Here is an 18,671-nt window from a genome sequence, read left to right as displayed (position 1 = left end):
TAGAGTGGGCTTTTATTGTCCCCAGCATAAGGTGCACCTTTGCAAGGATCATGCGGTTTAAGCAGCTTCTTCATATAGCACACCTGTCAGGTGGATGGATTATCTTGGCAAAGGAGAGATGCTCACTAACAGGAATGTAAACAAATTTGTGTACATCTGCCCGGTATTTTTTTTATTTTAATTTTTTTTAAATAAATTTTACCCCCTTTTCTCCACAATTTTCGTGGTATCCAATCGCTAGTAATTACTATCTCGTCTCATCGCTACAACTCCCGTACGGACTCGGGAGAGACGAAGGTCGAAAGTCATGCGTCCTCCGAAGCACAACCCAACCAAGCCGCACTGCTTCTTAACACAGCGCACCTCCAACCCGGAAGCCAGCCGCACCAATGTGTCGGAGGAAACACCGTGCACCCGCGCACTGCGCCCGGTCCGCCACAGGAGTCGCTGGAGCGCGATGAGACAAGGATATCCCTACCGGCCAAACCCTCCCTAACCCGGACGACGCTACAGAGCCTGGGCGTGAACCCAGAGACTCTGGTGGCACAGCTAGCGCTGCGATGCAGTGCCCTAGACCACTGCGCCACCCGGGAGGCCTGTGCACACAATTTGAGAGAAATAAGCTTTTTGTGCATATGGAAAATTTCTGGGATATTTTATTTCAGCTCATGAAACATGGGACCAACAATTTACATGTTCCATTTATATTTTTGTTCAGTGTACATCACAATTTGGCACAGTGCATTATTTATGACAGTTTCATAACCTTAACATCAAACCTTGTGCTTCGAGAGGTGAGCTTCATGTTTGAAGCTTGCTCTACCACCCTCTATGATGTCACACCAATGAAGTGATGTCATTTTGATCATGTGGTTTCTCTGCAAGGGTTTAGTGACAACAGTTTAGATTTTCTCTTGTCAGACCAATAAATAAACGCGTCAGGATTCAGCTGTCCCAGTTTATATGGTGTCCCACTCTTTCCACAATCACCCAATAGATCGTTTTTCATTTTCACTTGGACAGCAGATGAAGTTATTGCACATATTATGAAATGTGAAATAAATAAATAAACATTTACACAATTTGAAATAGATTATGGGCTACTGAATTATAACCATTTATAAACATTTGTCTTGACTTAATTGTGAACATTCTGAATACAAATACCCATACAGTATATCCCAGTCAAAACCCCTAATAAGGATAGGCGCTAAAGACAGTGACATGATTTATCAAACAAAGGTTATTTTATTATGCATATTATGCATTATCATGTCAACAAAATAAACTTTTGGTCTTCAGTTGGTGGTCACTAGAAGATTGGCAACAAGTTAGTCAGATGTCTGAAGAGAAAGAGAAATTTAGAGAGAGAGAGAGAGAGAGAGAGAGAGAGAGAGAGAGAGAGAGAGAGAGAGAGAGAGAGAGAGAGAGAGAGAGAGAGAGAGAGAGAGAGAGAGAGAGAGAGAGAGAGAGAGAGACAGAGAGAGAGACACAGAAAGAGAGAGAGAGATTGAGAGAGAGAGACCGAGAGAAAGAGAGAGAGAGAGAGAGAGAGAGAGAGAGAGAGAGAGAGAGAGAGAGAGAGAGAGAGAGAGAGAGAGAGAGAGAGAGAGAGAGAGAGAGAGAGAGAGAGAGAGAGAGAGAGAGAGAGCGTAGAGAGGAAGAGGCGTGATAGGGATGACATCCCACTGCATCCTCTCAGGCAAATCACTCATCACAGTGAAGTCTCTCCACGCACCACCTCTACCTCCCTGAGATCCTCCTTGCCTCCCTCCTCAGGGCTACACAAATCAATGTAGCGTTGCGCTGAGCCAATGTAATTCCACTCTCACATCAACCCAATAAGCTATTTTACTATAAAGAGAACATCTAGTGCCAGTGTCTTCTAAGGAAGATCTCACACAATCAGGGAGAGAGGAGGTCAATCCTCTTATCCAATAGCTTTCTATTTCTAATTCATAGTGGATTATCTGGTAATAGAGGATTCTGAATCAACTATTCCTAATCAGGTTAGACAATCTGGGTAGAGAATTAATGAACAAAAATACTCAGGGTTGAACGCATAATAATGAAGCTACATCTGTATTATGGATTAAGAAAGATATACAGGTCTTGGGATCCAATTGATTATTAATTGAAAGACTATGACAATTGATTGAAAGACTATGGAAATTGATTGAAAGACTATGACATTTGATTGAAAGACTATGGCAATTGATTGAAAGACTATGACAATTGATTGAAAGACTATGACAATTGATTGAAAGACTTTGACAATTGATTGAAAGACTATGGCAATTGATTGAAAGACTATGACAATTGATTGAAAGACTATGACAATTGATTGAAAGACTTTGACAATTGATTGAAAGACTATGGCAATTGATTGAAAGACTATGGCAATTGATTGAAAGACTATGACAATTGATTGAAAGACTATGACAATTGATTGAAAGACTATGGAAATTGATTGATTTGGCAACGTGCTTCAGCATTACTCACCCCTCTCTCTCTGTAACGTTGCTCCCTTAGTGTGTAACTCTGCAATGACCTGGCGTTGTGTTTACCCTGCACTGTGTGCAATAGCTATCAATCATTAAAAAGCATACTCTCACCAGAGCCCTGATGGCTTGGGCTGGTTGGAAATATAAAACACAGGTCTACTCCTGCCTAAAATAGACTACACTAGACCAGGCCTGCACATTGGAGGTTTTAGTCTCCCTTCCCTGTGAGGTAGTGTGGTGCAGTGTTCCCAACCCTGCTCCTCCAGTACCCCAACAGTACCTATTCTTATTGTAACCCTGGACAAGCACACCTGATTCAACTAGTCAACTAGTCATCAAGACTTCAACGAGTTGAACGAGGCGTGTTTGTCCAGGGCTCCAACAAAACGGTGTACTGTTGGGGGTCCTGGAGGACCAGGGTTGGGAAACACTGCTGTGGTGTATACCCAGTAATGATTTGACCTGCTATAGTCCTTATGTTAAGCAGACACACTTGCTGTGTGTTTGGGTGAGGAGATAGGGTACTCCTTGTAGAGATCTCATATTCTGAGCAGGCTTCCCCAAAAGGTTTCCATAGCCACAGATGTTGTATCATCTTACTCTATGCACCATTCATAGGTCACATGACCCCCCCAGCAGCACAGGGCACTGCCACATGCTTTTACACAAAGCCACACCAGATTAGGAGTTAAATCAACCCTTTGTTTTGCACATCAGCACAACACATTGATTTCTATTCTGTCCTCAAAGATTCCTTCTTTGAATGGTCCTTGCCAAAATCTTGTTGATGGGATTGGTTGGGCTGTGGTTGAGACAAAATATACAGTATTCACAGACTACTCAATACTGATATAACGTGTATCATACAAGAAGTGAGGGGTGCAAAGTAGACCATCAATAATTATTGGTAAATTGGAAAAATATGTAAACACTGTGAGTTTATTAGATACCAATCTGCTTGAAAAAAGGTAAATAAACAGCAGATTGAAAGTAAGTATTATGTGCCCTTGGACTAGTATTTTTACACTTATGGAGATGAGGAACTGAGTCGGCCTTCACTCTGCAGTTATCCCAGATAGATCGTATATACAGTGCTCAGGCAGGCAGGCCTAGCTTTAAACCATTGCTTTAGGCGGGGGCAAGGGAACGGAAATCAATGCAGCCTCAGAGAAGCCACCGAGCTAGCTGGGCCTAGAGGAAACTGTCAATAGAGGGCTGCCTCCTAAGCACTTCAAATGTAAATGTTTCTGCTACAGCACCAACACCAGGAATTTATCATTCATCTCAATGCGATGAATATTGTCTGAGATTCATCCATATATTAAACCATGAATTTAAATAATTACTTTAATAATATGTATAGTACCAGTCAAAAGATTGGACACACCTACTCATTCAAGGAATTTCTTGATTTTTAATATTTGTGAAGTCCATCATTACTTTAAGACATGAAGGTCAGTCAATACGTAAAATATCATGAAAGTTTCCTCAAGTGCAGTCGCAAAAACTATCAAGCGCTATGATGAAACTGGCTCTCATGAGGACAACCACAGGAAAGGAAGACCCAGAGTTACCTCTGCTGCAGAGAATGAGTTCATTAGTTACCAACTTCAGAAATTGCAGCCCAAATAAATGCTTCATAGAGTTCAAGTAACAGACACATCTCAACATCAACTGTTCAGATGAGACTGTGTGAATCAGGCCTTCATGGTCGAATTACTGCAGAGAAACCACTACTAAAGGACACCAATAATAAGAAGAGACTTGCTTGGGCCAAGAAACACGAGCAATGGATATTAGACAGGTGGAAATATGTCCTTTGGTCTGATGGATTTTGGGTTTCAACCGCCGTGTCTTAATGAGACGCAGAGCAGGTGAACGGATGATTTCCACATGTGTGATGGTGCTTTGTTGGTGACACTGTGATTTTTTTAGAATTCAATGCACACTTAACCAGCATGGCTACCACATCATTCTGCAGCGATACACCATCCCATCTGGTTTACGCTATCATTTGTTTACCAACAGGACAATGACCCAACACACATCCAGGATGTGTAAGGGCTATTTGACCAAGGAGAGTGATGTAGAGCTGCATCAGATGACCTGGCCTCCACAATCACCCAACCTCAACTCAATTGAGATGGTTTGGGATGAGTTGGACCGCAGAGTGAAGGAAAACCAGCCAACAAGGGCTCAGCATATGTGGGAACTCCTTCAAGACTGTTGGAAAAGCATTCCAGGTGAAGCTGGTTGAGAGAATGCCAAGATTGTGCAAAGCTGTCATCAAGGCAAAGGGTGGCTACTTTGAAGAATATAAAATAAATGCTGATTTGTTTAACACTTTTTTTGGTTACTACATGATTCAAAATGTGTTATTTCATAGTGCTTGATGTTTTCACTACCATTCTACAATGTAGAAAACAGTAAAATAAAGAAAAACCCTTGAATGAGTAGGTGTCCAAACTTTTGACTGCTACTGTATATATATATATATATATATATATATATATATATATATATATATATATATGATTCTTTACATACACTGAGTGTACAAAACATTAACACCTTCCTAATATTGAGTTGCAATTCCTGATATTTAATCCTAGTAAAAATTCTGTCTTAGGTCAGTTAGGATCACCACTTAGTTTTAAAAATGTGAAATGTCAGAATAATAGTAGAGAGAATGATTTATTTCAGCTTTTATTTCTTTCATCACATTCCCAGCGGGTCAGAAGTTTACATACACTCAATTAGTATTTGGTACCATTGAAATTGTTTAACTTGGGTCAAAAATTTTGGTTACCCTTCCACTAGTTTCCCACAATAAGTTGGGTGAATTTTGGCCCATTCCTACTGACAGAGCTGGTGTAAATGAGTCAGGTTTGTAGGCCTCCTTGCTCACATATGCTTTTTCAGTTCTGCCCACAAATTTTTTATAGGATTGAGCTAAGGGCTTTGTGATGGCTACTCCAATACCTTGACTTTGTTGCTTGGGGTCATTGTCCATGTGGAAGAACCATTTGCGACCATGTTTTTACTTCCTGACTGATGCCTTGAGATGTTGCATCAATATATCCACATAATTTAGCTACCTTATGATGCCATCAATGATGATGCCTCCCCCTTTTTCCTCCAAACATAACAATGGTCATTACGGCCAAACAGTTCTATTTTTGTTTCATCAGACCAGAGGACATTTCTCCAAAAAGTATGATCTTTGTCCCCATGTGCAGTTGCAAACCGTAGTCTGGCTTTTTTATGGTGGTTTTGGAGCAGTGGCTTCTTCCTTGCTGAGCGGCCTTTCAGGTTATGTCGATATAGGACTCATTTTACTGTGGATATATACTTTTGTACCGGTTTACTCCAGCATCTTCACAAGGTCCTTTGCTGTTGTTCTGGGATTCATTTGCACTTTCGCACCAAAGTACATTCATCTCTGGGAGACAGAACGCGTCTCCTTCCTGAGTGGTATGACGTCTGCGTGGTCCCATGGTGTTATTACTTGCCTTCTATTGTTTGTACAGATGAATGTTGTACCGTCAGGCGTTTGGAAATTGCTCACAAGGATGAACCAGACTTGTGGAGGTCTACAATTTTTTTTCTGAGGTCTTGGCTGATTTCTTTTGATTTTCCCATGATGTCAAGCAGAGGCACTGAGTTTGAAGGTAGGCCTTGAAATACATCCACAGGTACACCTCCAATTGACTCAAATGTCAATTACCCTGTCAGAAGCTTTTAAAGCCATGCCATCATTTTCTGGAATTTTCCAAGCTGTTTAAAGGCACAGTCAATTTAGTGTATGTAAACTTCTGACCCACTGGAATTGTGACACAGTGAATTATAAGTGAAATAATTTGTCTGTAAACAATTGTTGGAAAAATGACTTGTGTCATGCACAAAGTAGATGTCCTAACCGACTTGCCAAAACTATAGTTTGTTAACAAGAAATGTGTGAAGTTTTTGAAAAACGAGTGTTAATGACTCAAACCTAAAAGTATGTAAACTTCCAACTTCAACTATCTATATATATAAAAATCTGTGTCTTGGATATATAAAGAGACATGTGACAAAGAAGCCCAAACCCAATATACTTTTTATTTGGAAGAGTCAGATAAAACAGGCAATATGAAGAAATATTCCATGAAGATTATTTTCAAAAGGATTTCTTTTTCTTAAATTCAGAGGATGCAAAAAAAAGAATAGTAACGATATAGGCCTAACAATTACAATAAGGTCACTGTAATCGAGGGTAGCTCTTGCAGAGTTCATGGTCCCTAATGTCCCCCCAACCGCCATTCTTCACGTGTGGCGCCACCCCCCCTGCCCCATTAGCCGGAAGTCTCTTAGTAATCAGCAGGTTCTTGGGGAACAGCTGATTGCTGCTGCTCTGAAGGATGGTATCTATCTTGGTCTTTTGGCTGGACGGCATGCACACAGACTTCTTGTGGTGCATCCCGCAGTCCCCGGCGTGGAAGACGCGGGGCGCCTCGCTCACCATGACCTTCCAGTAGGAGGGCAGGCAGGTTACGGTCAGGTGCTGCAAGGACCAGTCCCAGTTGTAGTCGTCATAGGTGCAGAAGGCATCGGTGCATTGGATGAGTTTCTGGTAGGTCTCCCTACTCAGAGCCATGCCCATGTTGTGCTCGGTGGACTTCCAGGCTTTCACCTCCACCTTGTTGGCTTTACTGGGGTAGCTGATGTGGCCGTAGCTCCCCAGAGATAGGATGTCACAGTCAGGGCAATTCTCCCTCTTCAGGATCGACATCAGCTTGAGGAAGTGGAGGAAGTCAGGGGAGAGGAAGTGGTCCTCCTCAATGAGAAGCACCAGACCCCGGTGGTCCTTCAGCGCCCGGACCCTGTCCCACACAAAGTGCAGCTTCCACCACCAGTGGTGCTTGGTCTGGGAGAACTTGGCCTCGCGGTAGTGGCCGAACGAGTCGGGGTACTCTGCGTTGATGCAACCCAGCTTTAAGGCGTCTATCTTGGAAATGTCTCTGGGGCAATCCCTGGGGTCGTGGCCCGGGAACTCCTGGGGATACAGTTGGATGCTAAAGGGAAAGAAGATCTGGAGGACCTGGCAGAAGTCCACTGAGGCCACCACCTGGTTGATCTCGGGGGACCAGAAGTCGTGGCTGAAGATGAGCAGGATGCTCTCCACGCCCCGGGCCTTCCTCAGACTCTCCACCAGCAGCCTCAGGTAGTCAGGTCTGTTGTGCACCTGGACCACCACCACCAGATCGTCCTTCTTCCTCGCTGCCCTGAACTTCTCCTCATGACTCACTGTCTGGTCAAAGTTGAGCTGGAACACAATGCCACGGTAGACCTGGGTGGTGTTGTCCACCTCTGGTTTTACCACCTCCTCTTTCTCCAGGTGTTTTTCAGGCTGGTTCTTGGGGTGTGTCTCGTTGACAGGTGCGATGGGTAGTATGTTAGGTATCCGGCTGACTGCAGGTGTGGCCTGCAGCTGTGGCTGCACCTGGCTACTGCTGCTTCTCCTCGCCCCCTCAGCCTCTTTCAGGACCACCACCCCACTGCTCTTCTTCTGCTTCCCACTGGTCCAGAAGGCTAGGCCACACACCACCACCACCAACGTCAGTATCACCACCTGGAGATAAAATACAAATCATATCCTGTGCCCAGTTTTGGACTCTATCCTTCCTGCTATTGCAGTTATTTTACTAATGTTGTCATTAGCATTGTTATTTAGATGATCTTTTTTGAAATACAGATACAGTAAGATTATGTAAGAGTTCATATGAGTTTACAGGAGTTAATAAGTTATTCAATTGATCTAAAATAGATTAAACTGAACTAAATATGTCACAATATTTGACACTTTATTGTCTATGACTGTTTTGAAATACATGTGTTTTGTTCGTGCCATTTAAAACATGCCCAGTACAGAAACATGCAGCACATACACATGACTTGGGACTCGTCGTGTATTGTACCTTCCTCTTGTAGACTCGGAATCTCATGACAGGCACTCACCCCCCTTGGGAAGGAAGAGGAGTTGATTGTAGAGAAACTGAAAAAAGGCAGGTTTGAAATTTCTAATGGCACTGCTGTGCTTGAGGGAGGCAGGCAGGAAGGGCGGCAGGTCTTGATAGAAAAAAGTTTCAAATTTTGTTGGTTGCTAACACCTGTTGCTAGCGCAAATTTTTAGAATGTAGACATGTGTCTTTGTGGAAAATAAGTGATGCCAGGTGAGATTCCCATAAGGCATGTTGGTCTCAGAGGCTGCAGCGTAGAGTTGTGCATGAAACCCACTGGAAAACAAAATAAGAGACATAAGAGAAAATGTTACCATTTCTTATCGTCTTCACTAAACATGGCTACTTTATTAAATGCAACCCGCATGCATACCCTAAATAATAAAACAAACGCTGTTATCGGAGTCCATGTACAATTTGTCAGTAAAGAAAAACATAAAATAAGTTATGATAAGAGCGGATACGGTACCTTCGGAAAGTATTCAGACACCTTGACTTTTGCCACATTGTTACGTTACAGCCTTATTCTAAAATGTATAAAATTGTCCCGTCCCCCCCCCTCAATCTATAAACAACACCCCATAATGACAAAGCAAAAACAGGTTAGACATTTTTGCAAATGTATACATTTTTTTGTTGAAATATCACATTTACATAAGTATTAAGACCCTTTACTCAGTACTTTGTTGAAGCACCTTCGGCAGAAATTACAGCCTCAAGTCTTCTTGGGTATGACACTACAAGCATGGCACACCTGTATTTGGGGAGTTTCTCCCATTCTTCTCTGCAGATCCTCTCAAGCTCTGTCAGGTCGGATGGGGAGCGTCGCAGCACCACTATTTTCAGGTCTCTCCAGAGATGTTCCTTTGGGTTCAAGTCCGGGCTCTGGCAAGGCCACTCAAGGACATTCAGAGACTTGTCCCGAAGCCACTCCTGCGTTGTCTTGGCTGTGTGCTTAGGGTCAATGTCCTGTTGAAAGGTGAACCTTCGCTCCAGTCTGAGGTCCTGAGCTCTGTGGAGCAGGTTTTCATCAAGGATCTCTCTGTACTTTGCTCCGTTCATGTTTCTCAATGTAGTCTCCCAGTCCCTGCCGCTGAAAAACATCCCCACAGCATGATGCTGCCAGCACCATGCTTCACCGAAGGGATGGTGCCAGGTTTCCTACAGACGTGAAGTTTGGCACTCAGGCCAAAGAGTTCAATCTTGGTTTCATCAGACCAGAGAATCTTGTTTCTCATGGTCAGAGTCCTTTAGGTACCTTTTGGCAAACTCCAAATGGGCTGTCATGTGCCTTTTACTGAGGAGTGGCTTCCGTCTGGCCACTCTACCATAAAGGCCTGATTGGTGAAGAGCTGCAGAGATGGTTGTACTTCTGGAAGGTTCTCCCATCTCCACAGAAGAACTCAGGAGCTCTGTCAGAGTGACCATCGGGTTCTTGGTCACCTCCCTGACCAAGGACCTTCTACCCCAATTGCTCAATTTGGCCGGGCGGCCAGCTCTAGGAAGAGTCTTGGTGGTTCCAATGGAAGCCACTGTGTTCTTGTCAGAGGTCCTGAGAGCTCTTGAGCACGTTTTCATCAAGGATCTCTCTGTACATTGCGGTGTTCATTTTCCCTCGATCCTGACTAGCTGCGAAAAACATCCCCACAGCATGATGCTGCCACCACGCTTCACCGTCGGGATGGTGCCAGGTTTCCTCCAGACGTGACAGTTGGCATTCAGGCCAAAGAGTTCAATCTTGGTTACATCAGACAAGAGAATCTTGTTTCTCATTTAGGAGTCTTTAGGTGCCTTTTGGCAAACTCCAAGCAGGCTGTCATGTGCCTTTTACGGAGAAGTGGCTTCTGTCTGACCACTACCACAAAGGCCTGATTGGTGGAGTGCTGCAGAGATGGTTGTCCTTCTGGAAAGCTCTCCCATCTCCACAGAGAAACTCCGCAGCCCTGTCAAAGTGACCATCAGGTTCTTGGTCACCTCCCTGACCAAGGCCCTTCTCCCCCGATTGCTGAGCGGCCAGCTCTAGGAAGAGTCTTGATTGTTCCAAATTTCCATTTAAGAATGATGGAGGCAACGGTGTTCTTTGGGACCTTCAATCCTGCAGGAATTTTATGGTACCCTTCCCCAGATCTGTGCCTCGAAACAATCCTGTCTCGTAGCTCTACGGACAAATAATTCGACCTCATGGCTTGGTTTTTGCTCTGACATGCACTGTCAACTGTGGGACCTTATATAGACAGGTGTGTGCCTTTCCAAATCATGTCCAATCAATTGAATTTACCACAGGTGGACTCTAATCAAGTTGGAGAAACATCTCAAGGATGATCAATGGAAACCAGATGCACCTGAGCTCAATTCCGAGTATCATAGCAAAGGGTCTAAATACTAATGTAAATAGGGTATTTATGTTTGCTTTCATATATATATGCTAATATTTCTAAAAACCTGTTTTTCTTTGTCATTATGGGGTATTGTATGTAGATTGATGAGGAAAATGTTTTATTTAATCTATTTTAGAATAAGGCTGTAACGTAACAAAATGTGGAAAAGGGGAAGTGGTCTGAATGCACTGTAAGTGACAATCCCTGTACAAAATGCACCACTGCCAACGCCCCATACATTGACAAAAACTTTCCTGATAACCAGTAGCCTAAATGTTAAACTGTAAAAGACATGATCATCATGTAGGCCTAATCCTTTGTGAAGATAAAGTATCTGTAGCCAGTCGTCGCGATTTAGATTCTTAATTTAGACACACTTGCCCTCCCATACCAGCCTATGCTCCACTTTAACATTCTATGATTAGTTCCCTATCCTCTTCTTATCGTTGCAGCGTTTATTGGTTGAACTAGCTCATCTGTGTCTACTGCCCAGAGGCACTGTCACAATCAATACACATATCAAGACATCCACAAAATGGAAAGCTAAATAGCATTTGCACTGGATCAGACTCCTTTGCCTAAAACACAGCAATTATGTTTTTTTTTTGCTAAACATGCACTACAAATAGATTGTAGCGATCAGCCTACGGTGTCCTTGTGTACTTAACAGTGTACATTACACGCCTGTGCTAACTTTCACTACATTACGCAATACACACACAGTTAACAAGGTGTAGAGCTAAGCTAGCCACCGCCTATCATTTCAATCTAGACCGTTTTCTTATGTTTCTGAACATTAATGTAATAAACATTTCGGTATAACATGTCCTCCGTCCCGTGGCACATGTTGGTCAAGAAGGAAATGGGGGTTCTCTTGCCAAATCTAGTTCATGTAAGAGAAAGTAGCTTCCTCCCCCTACACAAGCAATCTTCTTGTTAGCGCCTGGAGCGGGGGACATCGACATCAAACCACCAACCCCATTTCGCTCGAGATTCGTGCCGTGTATGTGTAACGTTACATCATTCACAACTACTTAGCTAGCTATATTTAGAAGCTTAAACATTGTTTACCGAGTGATGGGTGTTATGGTAGCTAATAGCAATGTAGCTAGCTAGCATGCTACATTTGTCTCGTAGAAGTTAGCTGGAGCGAGCGCATTATATTAAAAAGCAAGCACTCCATAGTCGCGTCTCAATCATTGGCCAAAACAGACTGTCGCAAACACTTTCATAGTGTGAAGAAAATGCGTTTGTATAGTTACCTAAAATATTACTCGTGCTATGCAGCTTTCTCTGCCGAAATTAACATTGCGATGAATCGAGGTATTCATTCTCCTCCATTCCTTCTCTCCTGCTCCCAATTTCGGGGCAAAATAACACATTAGCCAGCCAGCTAGCTAGCCAGCTAGCTTACGTTGGCACGAAGTACCAAATACGGAACCACTGCCGAGCTTTGACTCCCACAATGCATTACTCCATAGGGACTCTCTAGACATAAAAAATGAATTGATATATTAGTCTCGTGTGCTACAATGTTGCATTCAACTGAACCATTCTGAATTGTAGTTCATAACAATGTAACAATATGAAGATATTACATGTAGTCGGTATAATATTTATTTAGAATTACTAGTTTGTTTGTAGATAAACAAAGGCTTCTTCTGATCTATTTTCTTACAAAAAACAATGATATAGGCCACTATGATAATAATCTAAACCAGTTAGATATTATTGTCTGTATATTACATTATTCTTGATTATATTCTATACAAAAGACAGGCAAAACGAGTATCACTACTAGCTTAACTTCAGGCCATTATTGTTAAATATTCAAGAAATCATGAAAAAGAAATGATGGTCCAATTGGCATTACTTTACATTTCAAAGTGGGAAAGTAACCAAAGGATTTTTACTGGAACACTTCTGTGTTGGTAGTTGTTGTACACCTTATGTTCTGTTGTATTTGTTTTTCTTATTAAATACTAATTGCACTGTGAAACAAATTAAATCTTGCTGATTTTATTACGTACTTTGCTATTGATTCACATACTATTGGTATAATTACCATTTTTTTTTCAATCACTTTGGTGCAATTTTCACAAGTAACTGGTACATTTTCACAACTCTCAGCACAAAAATCTATACAGATCATCAAAATGGCTTATGTTTCAAAACTCTAAGCACATTTTCAATTTTCAACACACAAGTCAATTGTTGATAACACCAAATCACTCAATTTGGATACATATTCAATCTAAGTATCTGCTTTTCAAAATTCAATATTCACTTTACTTTTGATATGATTTTCTTATCATTTGTTAACAATACAATGAACTATATCACTTAATCAAATTGCTCAAACCAGATAACTAACTACTGAACCAGGAAGTTTGGGGGGGGCAGGTTGGGGACAGGGGGAGCAGGTACCCGACTATTGGCTATTCAGCAGGTTGATGGTCTTGGGGTAGAAGCTATTGGCCAGTGTTACAGTTGAGTATACCACCCTCTGTAGCGCATTACGGTCTGCGGCGGTGGAGTAGCAGGCTGTGATGTCGCTTGGCAGAATGCTCTCGATGGTGCTCCTGTAGAACACTGTGAAGGCCCTCGGGGACATGCTGAATTTCTTTCGCATCCTGAGGTTGAAGAGTCGCTGTCATTCCTTATTCACCACGGTGTCCATGTGGTTTGACCATTTTAGCTCCTTGGAGATGTGTACTCCGAGGAACTTGAAAAGAATGGGGTCGTGCCCAGCCTTGTCCCTCCTGAAATCCACAATCAGCTCCTTTGTTTTTCTGATGTTGAGGGTGAGGTTGTGTACCTGGCACCACACCGTCAGAGTTCCTACCTCCTCCTCGTTGTTGGTAATCAGGCCTGTTACTGTTGTGTCCTCAGCAAACTTGACGATGACGTTGGGACTGTGTGAGGCTACGTAGTCATGAGGGTGGCCCGTCAGGAAGTCCAGGACCCAGTTGCATAGGGAGGAGTTCACTCCCAGGGCCGTGAGCTTTCTGGTGAGCGTAGAGTGCAGTGTGCAATGCAATGGCAATTGTGTCCTTCGTGTATTTGTCCTGGTGGGAAGCGAAATAAAGAGGGTTGAGTGTGTCGGGGACGGAGGAGGTGAGTGGTCTTTGACTAGCCTCTAAACCCACTGAATTGTGTAGTGTACAATGCACTGCTGAAATGCCTGGGTTATACACTCACCAATCAGTTTATTAGGTACACCATCCCGTTCACAAAAATAGATCCCTCTTACAGACAGTGAGTCACGTGGCCGTGGCTTGCTATATAAAACAGACAGGCAGGCATCGAGGCATTCAGTTACTGTTCGATTGAACGTTAGAATGTGCAAAACAAGTGACCTAAGCTACTTTTAGCATTGTATGATCGTTGGTGCCAGGTGCGCCAGATCCAGTATCTCAGAAACGGCCGCCCTCCTGGACTTTTCACTCACGACAGTGTCGCCATCGTTTACCGAAAATGGTGTAACAAACAAAAAACATCCAGTCAGCGGCAGTTCTGTGGGCGAAAACAGCTTGTTGATGAGAGAGGTTGAAGGAGAAAGGCAAGAATCGTGCAAACTAACAGGTGGCCACAAACAGAAAAATAACGGAGCAGTACAACAGTGGTGTGCAGAACGGCATTTCGGAACACACAACTCGTTGATCCTCGTCACAGATGGGAAAATTGCAGCAGACGACCACACCGGTTTCCACTCCTATTGGCTAAAAACAAGAAGAAGCGCCTCCAGTGGGCACACGATCACCAACACTGGAGAGTTGAGGAGTGGAAAGCATTGCCTTGAACATGACAGTGAGTTCAGTTTACTTGAGTGGCCTGCACAGTCCCCAGACCTCAATCCAATAGAGCATCTTTAGGATTCAATGGTACAGGCTGTTCACAGCATGAATGTACCGCTGTCCAATCTGCAGCAACTGCGTGATGTCGTCGCGTCAGCATGGACCAACATCCCTGTGGAACGTGTCCAACACCTTGTAGAATGCCCCGAAGAATTCAGGCTCTTCTGGAGGCAAAGGGGGTCTGACCCGGTACTATAGGGTGTACATACTATACTGACCAGTTAGTGTATGTAACAATGCATTCCACTCATTATCTGAAATTCATTGATACACTGTAATCTGGTGAATTTCAAGCAAGTCATGTAGAAAAGGCGATCTTGTATAAATTTGCATGGGGCAGAAAGGCCATACAATACCGTGCTACGTTTTTACAGTAGTCAACTCCTTTACAACACCCCTATTTCTGATGATTTGTCCTACATATTTACTGTATAAGGATAACGAAATGTAAGACTGACATATTTGTCAACATGCTCACAACCTGCCAATAGATAGAAATTATAAAAAAAGTTCTGCATGTCAAGTTAAAGTCAAATAATGTATGTAAAATTATATTTACTATCTACTATTCTTTCTATACAGCACTTCAAAAAGAACAGTTTTGAAATGTGTATCTTGTATTTTTTTCTACTGGATTAAATGGTAGTTAAGAAGACAACAACAACAAAAAAGACAAAATATTGGTTACTGAACGAAATGTTCTCCTGGTATTTCAGGGAAATCATTGATTTTGCATGAATGACTCAGAGGTGAAAGATGTGTGAAACCCCAATGAATGCTCAATCAAAGGATCTAAACATAAGATACGGGACATTACAAGTGTTATAAGTTTAGCATTTTTTAAGAGTTTTGAAACTATACCAATTATACTGAACAAAAATATAAGTGCAACATGTAAAGTGTTTCATGAGCTGAAATAAAAGATCCACGAAGTGTTCCATACGCACAAAAAAGCTTATTTCTCTCAAATTCTCCCTGTTAGTGAGCGGTTATCCTTAGCCAAGATAATCCATCCACCTGACAGGTGTGGCATATCAACAAACTGATTAAATAGCATGATCATTACACAGGTGCATCTTGTGCTGGGGTCAATAAAAGGTCACTCTCAAATGTGCAGTTTTGTCATACAACACAATGCCTCAGATGTCTCAAGTTTTGAGGGAGCGTGCAATTGGCATGCTGACTGCAGGAATGTCCACCAGAGCTGTTGCCAGATAATTTTATGTTAATTTCTCTACCATAAAGTCATTTGAGAATTTGGCAGTACGTCCAACCGGCCTCACAACTGCAGACCATGTGTAACCACGCCAGCCCAGAACCTCCACCTCCAGCTTCTTTACCTGCGTGATTGTCCGAGACCAGCCACCCAGACAGCTGATGAAACAGGAGTATTTATGTCTGTAAAAATAATTTTGTGGGGGAAAACAAATTCTGATTGGCTGGGCCTTGCTCCCCGGGGGGTGGGCCAGTCTCCCAAGTGGGTGGACCTATGCCCTCCGGGCCCACCCACGGCTGTGCTCTTGCCTAGTCATGTGAAATCCATAGATTAGGACCTAATGATTTATTTCAATTGACTGATGTCCTTATATGAACTGTAACTCAGTACTATCATTGAAATTGTTGCGTTTATATTTTTGTTCAGTATACATCGGAAAAATGTGCCAAAGCGATTGAAAAAAAAATGGAATTAAGAATGTTCATATTGTTCATTTCACATTTAAGGCATTTTTTTTCATGCATGTTATTGCACCAGGACCCTGCATCAAAACCAGATCATTGGGGCCACTTGGGTATAAGGTCCATTTGAGAGAATTTCGCTACACTCGCATTAACATCTGCTAACCATGTGTATGTAGCAAATCAATTTGATTTGAGATGGAGAAAGATGGGTAGACTAGTTATGTGTATCTAATATTGCATACATTGCATGTCTCGTTTTGAATGAATGATTTCTGCTTGTGCAAATGCTTTGTTGAGCTCTTCAACCAAATAATTATCCTGATATGGGGGGTGGAACTGAAAACCTGTACCTTCAGAATCTATGTAAGCAGCCGCACAACGGTCCAGATGGAGCGATTGATGTGTTGCTGCTTCATGTTGTTGGCGTCCTCTTGTGGTGTACTTCAAGAATGCACGCAACGCGATGTTTCCCACTATGCTTTGCGGGCGGAAGAAGCCCAGAAGAACTGTTTTATTTACGCATGCGCACCCGTCTTCCTTCCTTTTCGACATTCTACTCGAACGAGACAAGATGGGACATCAGAGCCTCTACTGGAGTCACCCAAGAAAATTCGGTCAGGGATCCCGATCCTGGTCAGTCTTGTTCAATATGTTGTTTAGTATTTGTTATTATTCAATTTCGAGTACATTTCAGAGGTCGGAAGTTTTTCACGGACCCAAATTCTTAGTGTACAATTCGAACCACATGGAGTCTTCGCTCGACCTAATATGGCGGCCGATGTGGATTAACGCCCGACTCTCACATTGTTCTCGTATGTTAAATTTAGCAGTTTGCAATTTCTAGTAATGTTTCTAGTAAAAATGTTTTTCCAGCCATCAATATACCCCTCAATCTGAATGTTGCCGGTTTATCCATTGTTACAACTTCGCGGCCTAAATAATTAGCTACTAACGTTAGTAGCTACAGTACAGGAGCTCGTTAAGTTGGCGTGAAGCTAACATTGGGTATGTGAAACTGGTTAGCCGACATCAGTTATCTGGGTACAGTTGAATGCGCTTGAACTTGCTGGACATTTTTATTAAATCACCTTCGCCGTGTTTCTCTCATACGTGCATTTGTTTTTCAGCCGGGTATGCTCGAACAGACACGGTCTGATCCGTAAATACGGGCTCAACATGTGCCGCCAGTGCTTCAGGCAGTACGCGAATGACATCGGCTTTGTCAAGGCAAGTATTTGTTTGCACTGTATTCTTGCAAATGTAACTTAGTCACCGTTGACTATTAGTTGACATTACCGATGGTATATGCTAATATAAGGGGTGTAGAAAATGTAACGCATTCTTCCTCCTGACGATGTACTATACAGGGTATAGGCTACAATGTTCATGGTTTTCCACATTCTTGACAGAAATTGATTCCTTGTAATTCTGTAATACATTTCTTCTAACCATGATGCTTTATGTACACAGCTGGACTAACTGCATTGGATGCTGAAGGTTCCCCACTGGATGCAAAACCAACATGGGATGTTGCATTATTGCAAATAAATGTTTTGGTCCAACATAGTTGTCTTGTTTTTTGTTGGTCTACATCACAGGTGTCAAACTCATTCCATGGAGGGCCGAGTGTCTGCGGGTTTTCGCTCCACCCTTGTACTTGATTGATGAATTAACATCACTAATTAGTTAGGAACTCCCCACACCTGGTTGTCTAGGGCTTTATTGAAAGGAAAGACCAAAAACCTGCAGACACAAGGCCCTCCGTGGAATGAGTTTGACACCCCTGGTCTACATTGTCTAACTTGTTCCACTGAGATCATAGTGTCTGCTGGTTTTCGCCCCACCCTTGTATTTGATTGAATTAAGGTCACTAATTCGTAAGGACCTCACCTGGTTGTCTATAGGTCTTAATGGACAGGGGAAACTAAACCCTCTGACACTCAGCACTCGAGTGAGTTAGATGGTGACTCAAAATAAAATAGGATAAACTGGTTGAATTACAATGTCACATGGGGTTAATTATAAAAGTTCGGCCTATTCACCCATGTCATGTACAATCTAGTGTAAAAGTTCTTAGGAAATGGCCACTTGTGTTAAGCTTATTCCAAGTTTGTAACTAATTCAAACAATGTTTTGTTGGAAATTTTAGTGATTCCTTGCTGGTATTGTGGTAGCTTTGAACCTCTTCCTGGGTAACATCGAGGGCTGCTGCAAGTAATCACACTGTACCATTACTTGAGGTTTAAATAATGT

At 42.6% G+C, this 18,671-nt stretch overlaps 2 protein-coding genes across 4 annotated transcripts; one reads left to right on the top strand and one right to left on the bottom strand.

Moving 5' to 3' along the window:
• Positions 1 to 6,585: 6,585 nt before the first annotated feature.
• Positions 6,586 to 12,350, bottom strand: LOC129825379 (alpha-1,6-mannosyl-glycoprotein 2-beta-N-acetylglucosaminyltransferase-like). 3 transcript variants are annotated; one of them, XM_055885442.1, is made up of 3 exons: positions 12,144 to 12,350; positions 8,432 to 8,779; positions 6,586 to 8,115 (listed from the first exon to the last, which is right to left on the bottom strand). In XM_055885442.1, the coding sequence occupies exons 2-3, from the start codon at positions 8,486 to 8,488 to the stop codon at positions 6,745 to 6,747; spliced, it is 1,428 nt and encodes a 475-aa protein (XP_055741417.1). In that variant the 5' UTR covers positions 8,489 to 8,779; positions 12,144 to 12,350; the 3' UTR covers positions 6,586 to 6,744. The 3 variants fall into 3 exon arrangements, with proteins under 3 accessions (XP_055741417.1, XP_055741419.1, XP_055741418.1); XM_055885444.1 differs by having other exon boundaries at positions 8,462 to 8,779; XM_055885443.1 differs by lacking the exon at positions 12,144 to 12,350 and adding an exon at positions 11,953 to 12,085.
• A 4,590-nt stretch (positions 12,351 to 16,940) lies between these two features.
• Positions 16,941 to 17,980, top strand: LOC129825378 (40S ribosomal protein S29-like). Its single transcript, XM_055885441.1, has 3 exons — positions 16,941 to 17,051; positions 17,546 to 17,645; positions 17,889 to 17,980. The coding sequence occupies exons 1-3, from the start codon at positions 16,990 to 16,992 to the stop codon at positions 17,895 to 17,897; spliced, it is 171 nt and encodes a 56-aa protein (XP_055741416.1). The 5' UTR covers positions 16,941 to 16,989; the 3' UTR covers positions 17,898 to 17,980.
• Positions 17,981 to 18,671: the final 691 nt, after the last annotated feature.

This window comes from Salvelinus fontinalis, chromosome 27 (assembly GCF_029448725.1).
Source record: "Salvelinus fontinalis isolate EN_2023a chromosome 27, ASM2944872v1, whole genome shotgun sequence".
In the NCBI taxonomy this organism is placed as follows: domain Eukaryota; kingdom Metazoa; phylum Chordata; class Actinopteri; order Salmoniformes; family Salmonidae; genus Salvelinus; species Salvelinus fontinalis.
This window is presented reverse-complemented; position numbering and strand designations above follow the sequence as displayed.